Consider the following 16621-nt stretch of genomic DNA (forward strand, 5'->3'; position numbering starts at 1 on the left):
ACAACTATGTAAGCCGATTCCCTGATCCCTACTCACCCATCCACCCTTCTCTCTCTCTCTGAAAGTTGACGTTGCCAGTGGGTGAACATTTTGAATGTACTAAAAGCCACTTAATTGTACACTTAAAATGGTTCAAATGGTAATTTTCATGGGAAATTTATCTTGATATTAAAATATAAAATTAGATATGCAAAAGGAGCAAACAACAAAAAGTATGTAGCTGATAAAATACTATAATGTATATTATCTTCAAAGAAACATCTACTGGATATCCAGAATATATGCATCCATGCACGCTTATTTCCTCACTTGTGTCTGACTCTTTGGAACTCTATGGACTGTAGCCCACCAGGCTTCTCTCTCCATTGGATTTCCAAGGCAAGAATGATGGAGTGGGCTGCCATTTCTTCCTCCAGGGGATCTTCCTGACCCAGGGATCAACCTGAGTCTCCTGAATCTCCTGCATTCTTTACCACTGTACCACCTGGAAAATCCCATCCAGAATATATATGTGCTAAAAATTAAAAGTACTCAAGATTGGAGGAGAGGGTGGTTAGTGACAGGAGAGAAAGGCAGGTCTTCCCCTTCTCCCCTTGACACCCCTCAAGACACACAACATTTCTGGATAAATGACCTGAAAAATCAAATGGATAATCACAGATGAAAAAAAATTGAACTATTCCTCTACCCACAAGCAGGAATCAGATGGGTCATAACTACAATGAAGGAGTGCTTTACTAGGCTGCTGAAACCAATAATACTTTTTTTTTTAAAGCACCAAAGAAAGCCAGCTAGTTGATCAGTGAGGTTATTTAATAACCACAGGAAATAAGTTGCAACTAGCGATAAAAAGAAGATAGATGATACATTTTTAGCTGATATCTGTCTCAGGGAAGACTTTAAGCAGCTCTCAACTCCCATGGGACCCACCATGACTCTTTCGAAGGATAAGATACAATAGAAGTCAAACTTCAGGATATTTTGAACAGCGTTTTCAGGCTGGATACAGATGACACCCTTGACAATATCAAGATGAGACCTTTGGGAATAGTCAAAGAATTCAATTCTAGGTCACCTGAAGTCTTTGCTATGACTTGTCTAATTCCGCCGCTCTGTTAGGAATACACACCCATTAGAGTCCCGGTTTGTAACTGATGCTGAGCTTTTTAAAGTCGTGGATCACCCAGGAAGCTGGGGTGATCAAACCTAGAGCAGATGAAAACTGGGGTTCCTGGGACATGATGGGCAGTCAAGGTCGGAAGCCCACCTCTGTGTAATCTTAAGCATTTAAGGACAAACACTTAGGCACTTTGTTCCTCTGTTTTTCCTTATCTGTAAAATAGAGGTAACCATAGGGCAGAGGATTTGAGGAGTGAAGCAATTGGCATAATGCTTGGCACAGAGAAGTGCTTGGTGCGCGTGCACAGGAAATGGTTCTGCTACTGTTGTTCCTCGAGGACAGGGAAAATGGAACCAGGGAGGCCAGAAATGATCAGAGCACAGTGCAGGAGGGCAGCAGCAACCAAACCAGCATTGGCAAGGGTCTCGCTCCCTGTCATTTAAGTAAACCTTGTCTGCAACGTACCTGCTAAGTGGTCATCCATCCTGGGCTGAGTGCTGCCTAACTTTGGGTGGACCTTTAGTCAGGGAAGGTGAAAGTTTGGAAGAGGTGTGATTGTAGTCAGGAAAAAGCAGGAAGGGACAGATGGGGAGAGCGTGGCCCTGTGGACCAAACACAGGACGCGAGATGACCTTCAGTGGGGGATGACCTTCAGTGGGGATGACCCACTGGGCGATGGCCTTCAGTGACGTCCTCTGAAGCTTGAGACGTGTAGATCTGAGCAAACTGAAAAACAAAGACAGTAGAACCTCATTCAGAGGTTGTTGTTCAGTCGCTCAGTTGTGTCCAGCTCTTTGCGATCCCGTAGACTGCAGCACACCAGGCTTCCCTGTCCTTCATCTCCCGGAGCTTGCTCAAATTCATGTCCATTGAGTCAGTGATGCCATCCAACCATCTCATTCTCTGTCATCCCCTTCTCCTCCTGGCTTCAATCTTTCCCAGCATCAAGGTCTTTTCCAATGAGACAGCTCTTGACATCAGGTGGTCAATGTACTGGAACTTCAGCTTCAGCATCAGTCCTTCCAGAGAATATTCCGAGTTGGTTTCTTTTAGGATTGACTGGTTTGATCTCTTTTCTGTCCAAGGGACTCCTGAACATTTTCTCTAACACTTTCAGAGGGGACTGAGAAGAGGTTACAGAAAATTTAAAATTCATTTATGAGAGCCACAGTGATACTGGATTATTTAGAACCTTGGGGATTTGTGTATGCAAATCTAAAATCCAAAGCACAGTTGAACTTTTGCCTTATTGCTTTAGTCACAGACAAAGCAATACAATGTAGAACAAAACAACCAAACACACACACACAAAAGTGGCTTGTTTGATGAAAAAAAAAAGAAGAAAAACAAACAAAAAAAAAAAAAGTGGCTTGTTTGAGTCAACAAAGTGCCATGTGATCCAGAACAGCTCTTTAAATCCAATAAAGTTTCACCAAGAGCTGCTTTGTAAAAGGTCAGCCTGCAGGTTTCTTCATGACGCACAATGATGGATGCCTCACAGCGCTCTGGAGTTGTTCAGTCCAGAGTTAAGGCAAGTCTAAGATGGAGCAAGACCCACTCTGGTTCTCCCAGAGTTTGCTCAGGCTCATGTCCATTGAGTCAGTGATGCCGTCCAACCATCTCATCCTCTGTTGCCCCCTTCTCCTCCTGCCTGCTATCTTTCGCAGCATCAGAATCTTTTCCAATGAGTTGGCTCTTTGCATCAGGTAGCCAAAACATTGGAGCTTCAGCATCAGTCCTTTCAGTGAATATCCAGGGTTGATTTCCTTTAAGACAGACTGGTTTGATCTCCTTGTAGTACAACAGACTCTAAAGAGTCGTCTCCAGCACCACAGTTCAAAAGCACCAGTTCTTTGGTGTTCAGCCTTCTCCATGGTCCAGCTCTCACAGCCCTAGGTGACTACTGGAAAAACCATAGCTTTGACTAGATGGATATTGTTGACAAGGGGATGTCTCTGATTTTTGATACGTTGTTTAGGTTTGTCATACCTTTTCTTGCAAGGAGTTAAGTGTCTTTTACTTTCATGGCTGCAGTCACCATCCTCAGTGATTTTGGAGCCCAAGAAAATCACAGGAGTAGTAGAAAACAAGACTGGAAAGATGGGTGGGGAATAGCAAGCGTTTGGGGCACCATGAAGAAGGGGGCGTGTTTTGAGCACCTGAAGCTGAAGGTTGATTTGGGGCTGGAGGAGGGAGGAGAATTTATTGGGGCAAAGGGAAGCGGGCCAGCGACCTGGAGGAGCTGTGATTGATAGTTTTACAGCCTATTTCAGGTTTCCAGGCCAGGAATTGGAGGGCAGTTTTGGGATCAAGGATCTGGGGTTTAAGGGGGCTCCAATATTGGGTGACGGCCCTCCTCTCTGGCAGATTGAGGCCTGGGAGCAGGAGCAGCTGGGCCTGCCTGTCTGTTTTGACTCTTGCTGTATCGACCAGTCCCCCTTCCAGCTCGTGGAGCAGACGACTCTGCACAAGGCAAGTCCTTGCCCACCGCCCTCCCAGCAGGGCTTCCGGGAGGACCGGACGGGGCGGGGCCGCCATGCTGACCTTACCCACTGCTCTGTACTCGCAGACCCACACCCTCTTCTCCCTCCTGGGCCTCCACCTTGCTTATGTGACCAGCATGGGGAAGCTGAGGGGCGTGCTGGCCCTGGAGGAGGTAAGAGCAATGTGTTCCCCCTTTGGAGCGGCAATGGGAGGAAGGGGTGAGGTGGGGAGGGGGTGGTTCTAGCATCCAGGAGGTGCTCTGGGTTTCCCACCTGTTTCTCACGCAGAGACTGGAGGGGGTTGGGGGTGGCAGCCCCCTGATCTTATCAGGATGGCATGGGCTTGGAATGGGGGCACAGGGTCTGAGTCACGGTCTCATGGGGTTGCTGCGGTGGAGGGGCGTGGAAAGAGAGGACAAATGGGACGTGGCTGAAGGGGGCCTGAGGGTTGGGGACCGGGCAAAAGAGATCCTGGGTCAGGGCTCTTGAGATTTCACCGCTCTGCAGGTGAGGCTCTTAGTCCATCATGCCTCCTTTTTCCTTTTTCTGTCTTCTCTCTTTGATTCATCCCTGCCACGCCATATCTTTCCCATTCCTTTTCCTTTGATTGTCCATTTCTCCGCTGCTCCTGCCTTGTCATCGTCTTTCCTTCCCCGTGTCCTACCCTCTCTCCCCTTCCCTGTGCTCCCCAGCTGCAGAAGGCCATTGAGGGACACACCAAGTCTGGGGTGCAGCTCCGCCCCCCTCTTGCCAGCTTCCGGAGTACAACTTCCTCTCGGAAGAACACTGGGGTCCCGCTTCCTCCTGCAGAGGGCTGGAGTCTGCCTGACGACGGAGCTGGGGCCACTGGGGCAGGGGACATGACCCCTGCTTCCCCAGAGACCCCCGTGCCACCCCCCTTCCCGGAGCACCCCCTCTCCCAGACTCCGGCCAAGGCAGAGAGCGAGCTGGAAGAGCTGGAGCTGGTGGAGGGGCCAGGGCCCGAGGAGGAGGAGCTGGCCGACATCCTGCAGGGCCCCAGTCTGCGCTCCACCGATGAGGAGGACGGGGATGAACTGATCCTTTGACTGCCTCCTGCACCTCCTCTCACGGAGGCTGTCGAGGGACCCAGGAGAGAGGGTGTACCGTGTGGGAGAGGGTGCTTCCTGAAGCTGGTGGGGATCACATCAATACATGGCCTCTCCTGGGAGTTTTAAAAAATGTGATCCTTGGAGGAGGAACTGGAATTTGGGCAGGGGGTAGCCTTGGTCAGTCATTTGGGCCATGCCCTCCCATCCCCAGATAGGTTGTGGATCTGTGTGAAGGGCCCCTGATATTCCATGGGCTTCCTGAGTTTGCCCGTGTGTGGATGGGGAATACCTGCCTCTCCCATGCATCCCCCACAACCCGCCCTCCCCCTGCCCCCAGGGTTCTTGTCCCAGTGCCTTCCCGGCCGTACCCATCCTCCCATCAGTTCCCCTGGGGGTGGGTTAATGGAGACCCAGGATGACTGTGGTCCTGCCAGAGCCATGTTGGAGGAGGAGACGGGACTGCCTCATGGCCTCATGGACTGATGGCCCTTGAATGTACTTGCAAACTGTCCACAGCGCCTTCTCTCAGACCCCTCCACTTGCCCACAGCCACTCCCTGAAATTTGCCTCCAGACTCCACTCTGGCTCCTACTAGAAAGTGAAGTCGCTCAGTTGTGTCCAACTCTTTGCGACCCCATGGACAGTAGCCTACCAGGGTCCTCCGTCCATGGAATTTTCCAGGCAAGAGTACTAGAGTGGGTTGCCATTTCCTTCTCCAGGGGATCTTCCTGACCTGGGGATCGAACCCGGGTCTCCCACATTGCAGGCAGACACTTTACCATCTGAGCTCCCAGGGTCTGGCCTCAATTCCTCGGGCGGGAAAAGGCCATTCCTACATCCCCCTCCATCCTCTATTTAGGCAGTGAGACACGGATATAGAGCCTATTCGGGGGAAGAGCCTAGAAGACGGACAGTCATGGGAAGGCTCTGTGTGGAAGGGGTGGTACCTTGTGGCTCAACAGTCACGGGCCCTAATGGATTTATTTTACTCCCTCTGGCATCTCGCATTACAGCTTCCTCACCCTCCAGTTTCCAGGTCACTCCCTTTCCCACTGTCGTCTTTGATCTGTCCTGCCCAAGGGTCAGCTCTGTCCTTGAGCTGATCTAGCCGGGGCTTCTCCTGCCCAGAACCGAGGCTCAGGGCAGCTGGGCCACTGGTTTATCCCCACGCTTCTTCGGGGCTGGTCCTTTGTATTCCTCTTCTAGAGGTTCAGTGTTGAAATGGCCCAGCTCTCTCACACTTGGGAAGTCAGAGACCCTTATCCGCCCCAAGCCAGCGGCAGGGAGCCTGCCATTACCCTGCCTTCTCTGCAAGTGGTCCCAGGTGCTCTCGATCCCACTCCCAAGGCTTTCGTCCCTCCCTTCTTTTCAGTTCAGTTCAGCCGCTCAGTCGTGTCCGACTCTTTGCGACCCCGTGGATTGCAGCATGCCAGGCTTCCCTGTCCATCACCACCTCTCGGAGCCTACTTTGATGCCCCCTTAAAATCTTTGTGCCCATCCCAGGCATCCTCCTCCTTCCCGCCTCCTGCCCAGCCTGCACCGCCCCCCAAATAAGACGCTCATAGCCGAAGGTGCCACCACAGCTTTAGTGCCATTGAACACAGCCTGGAACCATCTCCCAACAGTACACCCCTTCTGCCTCCCCAGGGCCAAGAGAGAGAGGCTGCAGCCTGGGGAGGGGGCCTAGCAGTGGGCCCTGGAGCCCCTGCTCCTGTGTATATAATCTATAATATTTATATATATATTTATATATAATTCTCTCTGTAATATATGTCATAGAATCTCTCTTGGGCCTGGGGTGGAAATGTCACATTAAGAAAACATGCGAAGACTGGCCGTAAAAATGGGTATTTCCCAGACCTGGAAGAGGGAATATGGGATGTACAGGTGGGGGGCGAGGAGAGGTAATAACTCATTCACCAAGATTCCCTCCTTGAGAGGAAGGTGTGGGGGTGGGGGGAGGTTAGGTGGGGGGCGATGGGGGGAGGGGAGGAATGGAAGATTGCGATTTTCATTTAATAAAGTGAATTGAAAATGAAAGTGCACCCCCCACCAGAAGAAAATAATTTAGCAAGAGCAGTTTCATTCACAATGATGTAAAAACAGCCCCGTTCTGGGGGCTGTCCTAAAACGTGCTGCACAGCCTTTAACCCCAAAGAAAAAGCAACCCTCCCCCACCCCCAGCAGCCTCTTCCGGCACATGCCCCTCCCCTCCCCCTAAAATAGGCTACAAGCAAACCCCATGCACCCTGGCCCCCAGCACCAGAGAGGCAGTCCCTCCCTTGGAAGAGTCCTAAGAGGGTCCCAGGCCAGCTCCTCGAGTCTTCTCCCTCTTCAGAGCGGAGGGGGAGCTGCGTGCAAAGTGCAGACCCCGCCCCACCCGACCTCTGGTCTGCAGCGATGCCAGCGCCCAGGAGAGACTGAACCCCACCCTCACGCTCACATCTGAACTCTGCTGAGTTCTTTAGAGTTTTAGCCATCTTTTGGCAGGACTGGCAGGGACGCTGGGCTTCCTCGGGCAAGGAGGAAGTAGAGATCGCTGCTTTAGATGACCTTTCCTGACTCCACAGGGCCCTGAGCGGAAAAAGAACTGTTGATGAATGAACCCGCTCCCTGGACTGGATGTCCCCTGCGGTCTGCGGGTGGAAGATGGGGCACGAAGCGGGTGAGAGTAAAGAGAAAAGGATGATGCCTTAGAGAGAGGTCAGGGTGCACAAGGTCAGGAAACGGGGACCCCCTGAGAGGAGGAAACCGTGACCAGCAAACCCCAAAGGCCTGCAGCAAGGGGTGCAGGGCGGGGCCAGCAGTGTCCGGTCACGTGAGCACACAGCGCCCGTAATCGCTTTGGATGAGGCGACTTCACCTACTTGGGCTCACCCTGCCCACCCGTTTCCTCTGCAAGAACCGACCTCTGAGGGTGGCCATCCTCCCCTCCCCCGGAAGACGGTGGGACGTGGCCTCGGTTGCATTTCAGGGGCACGTGTGTATGACAGTGGGGGCTTGATGGGGGGGCAGGGTTGTACACGGATGGAGCCACCCCAGCGCTCAGCCTCCTCATTCTGCAGCGGAGGCGGGGGCGGGGGTACTGGCTCGCCACTCTACCCTTCAACGCAGCCCCCTACGATCAGGCTCTGTGACAGAAGTCCTGGGGCTTCACGGGCTGCCCAGAGGTTACCCCCCCAACCCCCCTCCCAGAATGGAGAGTGGGTGTGGGAGGGCAAGCAGTTTCAGGGGCTTATCCTGGAAGGAAGAATACCGTGTCCTCCTCAGGTAGGTCTGGGGAAGGAGGGGGGACACCTGTGAGGTCCTCCCGGGAGTCCTGGGAGGAGGCGAGGAGGGGCAAAGGGGGCCAAGCAACCTCGCTGCTCCTCAGCCAACACCAAACCCCCTCCTCTGCCCCAATCCGGGGGGTGCCTGACAGCACGAGACCCCTCCCTCCACCCCCACTCAACCCTGAGTCCCCAAGAAGTTATAAAAATGTAGAAAAGGCAAAGAGAAAAGTGTAAACAGCTCCAGAGAATTAGGGCTGGATGGAGGGAGGCAGCTTCATGCTTCCTGTCTGGCCAGGACACCAGCATTCCAAGTCTCCCCTTGGCGGGGCGGGGCCGGGGCTCCCAGAGCAGGGGATGGAAGAAGGCAGAAAAAGGGAAGAAGAGCTGGAGCAGCCAGCCCTGGTGGGGGTCCTTTCCCAGGTCCGTGGGGTCCTCCGTTCATCCACTGGATATACTCAAGATGTCAAAGCACGTGGCCCGTGTTTGTCCTGGCTCTCACCAGTGACCACCTGGCCCCTGTGCATCCCAGCTGCCACGTCCATCTCCTCCGAGATCCCTCATCTCAGAAGCCAAGTTACCTCTGAGGGCAGACTCTCCACCCTCCAAGGAGACATGGTCTGTTCGTTGCTCCCCCTCCCCCCGCCCCCGGCCCCACCCGGGTCCATCGAATCACATCCAACAGCCCCCCAGGTCTGCTCCTCATAGTGGGGCTGAGCCTGGGTCACAGCCAGAGGAAAAAAGTCAGGAAGAGCAAGAGTGACTTGGAGAAAGGAGGCCTTCAGACAGCCACAGTGGAGACTTCTGGAAGACGAGATCAGGGAGCAAAGAACAGCGATCCAGCTCGGGATGGACACTGGAGCTCCGCTGCCGCAGACCCAGAAGCCCGCAGGCAAGCGAAGCTCCGGGCCATCTCGGTTGCCCGGGCCTCAATTTCTGGACCTGTGGTCTCTACAGCATAAGCCCGGATAAAATTCCACCCTGGTCCTCCGTTTTGCTGGCGAGGACGCCTGCTGGGCTCATCAGGGTCTTCTTGCCCAGGTTTCAGGCGCGCTGCTGGGGGAAGGAGGAAGGTGTGGTTGCAGCCAGGCTCCTCAGGCAGGAGTGGACGGCTGGGCGAGGAGGGGGAGGAACCTAGTTGTTGTTGGCCTCGCCTTCCTCCTCATCAAAGGACTGCACGCCTGAGGATGTGACGTCAGACACCTTCCGGCTGAGAGCGGTGGACATCTCGGGGTCCTCGCGTGGGGACAGGGACTCCAGGTCCCGGCATCCCGCATCCTCTTCTTCCTCAGGGGCCAGCGGCCTCTTCTCCTCCTCCACGGGGCCTCTTGCCAGGTCTACCCCGCCCACCCCTGGAGCCCAGTCAGTGTCTCCCCCCAGCAAAGAAGACGGCTCCTGAGCAGAGTATCCTGAAGCAGCTTGGGAAGGTCCCATTTCATGCAGGCTAGGCTGTGAGTCATCAAATGCAGGCCCGAGATAGGATCCCGTGGCCGGAGAGGCAATGAGGGACTGGTCGCTCGCTTCCCAGGCATCCGATGACCCCAGACAGTACATGCCCTGGGACACATAGGAATGAGGCCAGCCATCCATCGGGGCTTGAGCGAGGGCATCTGGAAAGAGAATCACGAAGGTTGGTGGGGTCCCAGAACATGATCAGAGGCAGTGACAGCAGCACAGAGAATTGAGGGTGAGAAGGGGGTGGGATGTGGGAGGCAATAGGAAAGCTGATGTGAACACAGAGTCTTAGAGATGAATGGAGGGAGCCTCTGGGGTCGGATTCTGGAACCACTCCTCACCCTGACTCTCCATCAGCTCCTGGTAGTTGTCGCTGTAGTTGCAGCCCAGTGTTTCCTGGGTGGAGTTGACACTCATGTCCTCACCATCCATGGAAGACCAGGCCATGAGAGTAGCCTCGGAGATAGCAAACTGTTCCATGACACCTGGGAGAAGAAAGGTAGTTAGCACAGGACACCTCCAGGAAGCCTTAGACCCATGCCTGGGGCAGGGGGGCATCAGTGCGGTGCTGTTCCATAGGAATACAACACGAGTCATTTGTGCAATTTAAAATTGTCTAGTAGCCATATTAAAATGAAAAAGAAACAGGTAAAATGAATTTTAATAATACATCTTTAACCTAATCTATATAAAACTGTCATTTCAATGTATAATCCATATGCAAATTATTGAGATATTTTACGTTCTTTTATTCACACAAAGTCTTTGAAATCCAGTCGATATTTTGCACTTATTGCACGTCTCCGTTTGGACTAGCCACATTTCAAATTCTCAGCCACATATGGCCAGTGGCTACTGTATCGGACAGCACAGTTTTTGTATATGCCCTAAAACAAGGCAAAATCATGGGTGACTTCCCAGGTCAGACTTAGAATTCCTAGGGGAAAGAATTGGGGGTCTTCTGGTGAGATATCATAAGGGATTAAAATTGAGGATTTCCAGAAGTTTATCTTCAGAGTTTTTTAGGAATGGTAGCTAGTGCTAGGTAGTCAAGGCCAGAGGAATCTAAATGGGAGGGATTGTAGGTCCACAGTGGTATCAGGCTGAAAGTTTAAGGTCTGGGACGGCAAGGGAGCGGGGATAGAGTAATGACGGTGCAGAGACTTGGGGTTCCCATGCTAGTCAAAGCCATGTTACAGTAAGTTGAAGCTTACTTTGCCAGCTGCCCTGCACTACCCCCACCTGTTCATCTCCCCTCCCCACTGGTATTTCTGCCACGCACACCACCAGAGCCCAGATCTCTCTTTTTTTCGGAAGTATCTTATTGAGATCTGCCACCAAGGCTTGGCCAATATTGATGTTATTTAGTTGCTAAGTCGTGTCCAACTCTGGATTTCCCAGATAAAAACACTGGAGTGGATTGCCATTTCCTCCTCTAGGGGGGTCTTCCCCATCTAGTGATCGAACCCATGTCTCCTGCATTGGCAGGCAGATTCTTTACCCCTGAGCCACCAGGGATGCCCCTGGTTAGTGTTGTAAGTACATCATATGCCTGCCTCCTACCTCTACTGAATAAAAGCTCTTCTGTACACACCCTCTCCTCACCCAGGTCCCTTGATCTTCTGGTGGTTGTACAAGTAAGTTGTCTGTAAGTGAATCCATGACAGCAAAGTGCTGACGGGCAAAGGCTAGAAGAGAACCCCAAGGCTTTTCTTTCTTTTACATCATAAAACATAAATAGAGGCAGAGACTATTGATTCTAAGGCCCCTGCTTTTTTTCCCCCTGTACTGAGGGAATCCAGAGATTGGACAGTCCTACCATGTGGGAAAGAAGGCATCAGGTGGACCCACAATCCCACGTTAATTTCCCTCAACTGAGATGATAATAATAAGTTTGAGGGACTTCCCTGGTAGTCCAGTGGCTAAGACTCCACATTCCCAATGCAGGGGCCCTCGGTTCTAAAATCCCACATGCCACAACCTAAGACCCAGTGCAGCCAAATAAGCAAATAAACAAACACAAACAAAAAGTCTGAGAGCACTTATCAGAATGAACAACTCAGAGTCCTTGAAATTCGAGTTACTTGGGAAATGAAGTCTGATGGTCATCATATGGACAGAGCCAGTCCTACCACAGGGGACCAGGTTGAAGAGTAGGTCTTGGCCATCCTGAAAATGTGTCTCTCGAGGGGCTGGGGAATAAGTACCTGCAAGGAAACGGGCCTCCTTCTCGCCGTCGCTGAGGTCGGAGTAGGCATCTGTGTCCCTGCGGACGGCCTCGTGGCTGTGCTGCGGCTGAATGGCTGGTGTCTTCCCCCAGCCCTGCCACTCAATCATGTGGGCCACCCGGCCCTGCCCCATGGCTGTGGGCTTTGTCACATGATCCTTCATGCTTCTCGAAATCCCTGAGGGGCCAGACATTCCCCATGTCCTCCAGAACATCACACAATACCCGTACCAGATTCCCTCCGAACCCCGAACCCCGTTATCCCCACCCTAGCCCCACGGGATGCTGACTCATGAAAAGGGCAGGTTATGCCCTAAGACGCTGTATGTGAGGGGGCGGCCTGGAGGATTGGAGGGGCTTAACAGAAAAGGCAAACAGGTCCGGAGTATGGGGATGATGGTGTGTTTTCCAGGCCTGAAGCGGCAGGGAGACAGACCAGGAGCCCACAGGCCGTGTCCTGTCAGAAAGCATCCCCAGGTGGGGAATCTCACCTGAGAACGATGACTTGGCCAGGGCCCCAATGCCATAGGCGTTCGAGTTTCGCTTAAGCTTCGGAAGGATGGAAGTGGTGTCCTCCATGGAGAGCTGGGCGGGGGGCATGGGAGATAGGGCAGAGGGATAAGAGTATGGGATGCTTGTATGTTCAGGAGGAAGGGTCTGAGCTAGGGCCGGTGATAGGAAACCCTAATACCCAGGAGGCCCATCTCCCAACGACTCATGGAAGTTTGGGGGTAGGTAAAGAACGTGAGGGCTTCCGGGCCCATTGGAACCAGGGAGCACTGTGTTCTACGGCAGGCCTATGGGGGAGAACAAAGGAGAGGAGTTAGGGGGGAGGGGGGAGCTGCACTCACGTTGATGCCATCCCAGGAGAAGTCTGTCCGGGTTTGCTGTGAGGAGAAGAGGAGAGGGAGTGGGTACCCAGGGCACTTCCTCAGAGGGCTTTCCAGAAGTGTGTGAAGTAGGGAGGGCTTTTCTGAGAGTCACACTGGGAACTTGGGGTCTCGGTGTGGAGCACTGGGCTTGTATTTGAGGAATGGAGGAGGAACTTCTGTGAAAGTGTCAGTCTGAGAGCGGGTCTGGGATGTTATTCTGGAATTCAGGAAGATGGCTGAAGGACTGGGTTTCTGCGTGGTGGTTCAGGGGTCTTTTCGAGGTCTTTCGGGAGGGCAGCTGAGCATGGGGGTTGGGGGGGGGGTGCTCACCTCCGTGGATGGCCGGTGAAGGCTGCTCCCGTGCAGCGAGCTGGTGCTGTCCATGTTGATTTGGTCCACATCCTTCAGGCCCTTCCAGTCCACGGCGATCACCTCATTTCCTGCGGTGGCCAGATGGTGAGGTGCGTCCCTTTCACCCCGCCTGTGCCCACCCCAATGGCACCTCCTTATTCTCTTCCTCCAGAATTCTGATGCCACAAGTGGGGGGCCAGCCCCCCTCCCCTCCCACAACCACTCTCTCTTCCGATTGCCTATTCCCCTCTACATCTCCCCTCACCCCCAGTTTTTGGCACGAGAGATAACAATGCTGAGCTCAGTCAAGAACAGCACACTTAGGAAAAGGGTCCCATGAGCTTATTTGTTGCTCTTGTTTAAATGGAAGGGCCAGCGGCTGGGTTTTAGCAGGAAAACAGTTCTCCATTCTGTCCCGAGGGATCTCCGAGGGTTTCTTTATGGGAGTGCCTGGGTTCTGTACTTTTCCTCTATTAGGTCTCTACAAACAAGGGCAGAACTTTTCCGGGGCTAAGCTTCCCTCCGTGTTGGCTTTATTACATGTGAGGTGGAAGGATTGCATCTTCCCTGGTGGACCCTCCATGGGAGCGGGTGGATTTGTATGAGAGGAAGGAGATTTGGTGGGGATAGAGGTGAGAGCTGGGTGTGTTCACCTAGAAGCAATAAGAGCAGAGAAGCAAAGAGACGGGGTCATTCTGACTGTGGGAGACACGTGCCAAATGAAAGAGGAGAGAAGGGGGCCAGAGGGAGGAGAGCAGGGGACTTTGAAAAACAGAAACTAAGAGAACAGGAATTCAAGTCAGAGAGAAGACAAAAGACAATGGGAGGGAGTGGACGGGGTTTGAGGGCTGACAGGGAAACTGGAGGGCCTAGGAGGCCGGTCATTGTTCAGCTCAGGCCAGAGCTCCTCGCACATGGAGTTTGCTGGTGTCAGGGCAGGGAGTGCCTCCTGGAAGGCTTGGGGAAGAATCACTTGGGTGGTAGATGCTTGGCATTCAAGCATAAAGTTTTCTGATTCGGAGTTTAGGATTAGGGGTCCACTCTTGAGAAGGGGTGAATTGAATGTGTTCTTGGGCAGCAGTAGGAGGTACTGGGCGTGTAAGGATAACATAGATGCTGCAAGCAGAAGGACTGTGGTTGACAGGTCTGAGAAAGGAAGGATCCCTACAAAGCGGGCGCTTTCTCCCTGGGGCTACGGGCAAATGGTGCCATGGGTCAGAGCAGAGGAGGCGGCTGGGAGGGAAAGGGAAAGACGGACGTCTGGGCAAAACGAGAGGGAATGGGGCAGGCGGGGAACCACCTCTGAGGGGAAGGGAGATGGGGAGGGCAGAGTGGGAGAGAGGGGCGGGGGGAGGTGGCCTTTTCAAGAAGAGAGGGAGAGCTGAGTCAGAGCCGCGGGGGGCAGGGAGGGGGAGGGAAAGAACCCCAAGCAGAGGTGAAAGTGGCGGGGAGGAGGGTGGGGTGCGGTGGGAATCCATGGGAATAAATCGGGTCTCAGAGAAATCAGGCTTTTGGAGAGTGAGTTCGTTTGCAATAATAATACGAATTATTCTCTCGGCCTGAGGTCACTAGGGCATGCAGGCGGGAGAAATTGGGAGTTGGAAAAATTGGGGGGGTTGGGGAGAGGGTTGTTGGATCAATCTGTTGAGCTGTGAGAGCGGAGTGGGTGCACGGGGTGGGGGAGAAGGGGTGGTAGCAAGGCAGAGGGGAGAAGACTTAGGAGGCGCCTCGCTTCCTTCCTCCAGCCAAAGGTAAATAAAGAGCCGGCCCCGCCCCGCCAGCCCCGCCGACAGGTGCAGTCGGGTCCCGGGTTCTCTTCGCCGCCGGCCCCACCCTCCGGGAAGCCGGCTGCCGACCCCTCTCCAGCCCTCTAACCGCCCCCCGCCTCCTCCGTTGTCCCCGGCTCGTCCCCTCCACCCCAGCCCGGCCCGGCCCCATTCCCTCCGGGCGTGGAACCCATTGCCCTCCCGGAGGCACCAGGCTCATCCCGCCCCCGCCCCGGAGGGAAAATGCACGTGAACAAAGCAAATCGGGGGAGGCAGGGACAACAGAAAAAGGCAACGGAGAAGGAAAGAGATGGGGGCAAAACATCCAAGCCGGATGGAAGCGGGGTGCGGTGGGTGCGTGGGTGGGGGGGCGCGTGCGAAGGAGTCTCGGGGCTGAGACTGAGGCTGGGGGGTCCTTCGAAGGGGGGGCTGCTCCGGACACGGAGTAGGGCGAGGAGGCTGGGGAAGGCAGGGCCTGGAGGTGGAGGGTGCGGGGACGGGAGAGTAGGGGAGAGCCACGGAGAGGATGCCGGTGGGGGTATGATGGAGAGGGACCGCGCCTGGGGGAGGGCGACGGAAGGAAGCTAGAGGGAGAAGGATGCAAAGAGCCCGGAGGGATGCAAGCCCAGGAGGCGCGCGCGAGGACAGCGGGGAGAGGTGAAGGCAGGGACCGCGAGGTCTCGGAGGCAAAGTGAGGAAGCGAGGCCGGACCGGGCGGGTGCGGAGAGAGGGATCCCGGGGAGGGGCGCGGGGCGCGGTGGGGGAGGGGGCCGGAGGACCGGACCCGGCCGAGCCCTGCCTCCGCGCGCCGCCGCGGTACCCACCCACGGTCCGGGAGCCGATGCAGCCCATGGCTCCGGGCCTCCAGGCCGGGCCCTCACCGACGCGGGGCGGGCGCCGGGGGGAGCATCGGGAGCCGCGCCGCCGCCCCAGCCGCTCTGCAGCGCCGCGGCCGTCTCCGCTCGGCTCCGCTCCCCCCTCCCCTCTCCATCCCTCCCCGCGGCAGCCTCCGTCGCCGCCGCCGCCGCCGCCGCCGCCGCCTGGCTCCCCCGCCCCGGCTCGGCTCGCGGCGGCGGGGAGGGGGCGGCCCGGGGATTGGCTGCGCCGGCGCCTCCCGGCCCTTCCCCCGACCCCGCCGCTGCGCTCCCTTGGGGAGCCTCGCCGCCGCTTCCCTCCCTCGCCCTTCTCCAGCCCCACGCGGGGGGCTGCTCGCCCGGTCCCCGCTGGGCTGGGGGCGGGGCTGGGGGGGGAGGCTGATGCAAACCCGGAGGACGCTCTCCTGGGGTCTCACGAGCCGGGCGGAGAGCGCCGGGCCCACCCTTCGGATCTGGGGGATTGATTTTGAGGGTCGAGCTTGGGGATGTCTAGAGAGAAAGTAGAATGAGAATAAAGCCTGGATTTATTGGGCCTTGGCCGCCAAATTCCGCAAACACTTGTTTTCTTCCCGGGGTGGCCTCGGGGACAAACGGGAGCGTGGTTAGACGCGGTTGGAGCTTCCTGTTCGCTGTTTTATGCGCCCGAACAGATAGCGAAGTCTTTGCAAGCGGATCGTGTGTTAGACTTACCAGGGCTCGGCGCTCGCGGGAAAGTCGGGCATGCGGGGACGGTGCAGATGACCTAACTCCAGGTCTGATTGGGAAGGGGGAAATAGAAGATCCTTCAGTCCCATCTCCAGGGAAATAAAAATGTCAGGACCCGAGGCTAGCTAGAAGACAGTTTTATATCCAATGTAACTTTTCTGAGCCATGGTCTTCTCTGACAAATGAGCACAACCGTGTCAGAGGCGGTCAAGAGCCCGGAGGATTGAGGTCTGGCTGGTGGGGTCGGGTGAAGTAGGTACTAAGGTCAATGGGCAGTGTAGTTAAGGCAGGGAGAAGGTGGAGTCCAGAAAAGTCACATGAGAAAGGAAGGAGAGACCCTTTTATGTAAGCCCAACTCGGTGAGCACAAATGTCAGAAGCAAATGCTAATCCAGCGTCTGCTTTCCTGTGCCTCCTGAGGTTCAACAG

The 16621-nt window shown here is 54.9% G+C and overlaps 2 protein-coding genes across 4 annotated transcripts in view; one reads left to right on the forward strand and one right to left on the reverse strand.

Moving 5' to 3' along the window:
* CLCN1 (chloride voltage-gated channel 1) overlaps positions 1-4829 on the forward strand; it is a 38835-nt gene extending 34006 nt beyond the window's left edge. For both annotated transcript variants that reach the window (XM_043463930.1, XM_043463931.1), the window contains exons 21-23: positions 3488-3592; positions 3690-3776; positions 4296-4829. In XM_043463930.1, coding sequence (XP_043319865.1) covers positions 3488-3592; positions 3690-3776; positions 4296-4670 — 567 coding nt within the window. In that variant the 3' untranslated portion in view covers positions 4671-4829. The remainder of the gene's footprint in view (positions 1-3487; positions 3593-3689; positions 3777-4295) is intronic.
* A 1408-nt stretch (positions 4830-6237) lies between these two features.
* FAM131B (family with sequence similarity 131 member B) lies at positions 6238-15702 on the reverse strand. Of its 2 annotated transcripts, XM_043463936.1 has the most exons (7): positions 15438-15694; positions 12827-12936; positions 12476-12511; positions 12116-12209; positions 11605-11802; positions 9739-9882; positions 6238-9552 (listed from the first exon to the last, which is right to left on the reverse strand). In XM_043463936.1, exons 1-7 carry the CDS (start codon positions 15463-15465, stop codon positions 9077-9079), a joined length of 1086 nt encoding a protein of 361 aa, XP_043319871.1. In that variant the 5' UTR covers positions 15466-15694; the 3' UTR covers positions 6238-9076. The 2 variants fall into 2 exon arrangements, with proteins under 2 accessions (XP_043319871.1, XP_043319872.1); XM_043463937.1 differs by lacking the exon at positions 12476-12511 and having other exon boundaries at positions 15438-15702.
* Positions 15703-16621: the final 919 nt, after the last annotated feature.

Source organism: Cervus canadensis, chromosome 3 (assembly GCF_019320065.1).
Source record: "Cervus canadensis isolate Bull #8, Minnesota chromosome 3, ASM1932006v1, whole genome shotgun sequence".
Classification (NCBI taxonomy): Eukaryota; Metazoa; Chordata; class Mammalia; order Artiodactyla; family Cervidae; genus Cervus; species Cervus canadensis.

Coding starts and splice junctions, on each gene's coding strand:
- FAM131B (XM_043463936.1), bottom strand. CDS start 15,465: ATGGGCTGCATCGGCTCCCGGACCGTGG. Junction 12,210..12,475: donor TCTCCTGGGATGGCATCAAC/GTGAGTGCAGCT, acceptor CCCCCCGCCCAG/CTCTCCATGGAGGACACCAC. Junction 9,553..9,738: donor GGAGCTGATGGAGAGTCAGG/GTGAGGAGTGGT, acceptor TTCTCTTTCCAG/ATGCCCTCGCTCAAGCCCCG.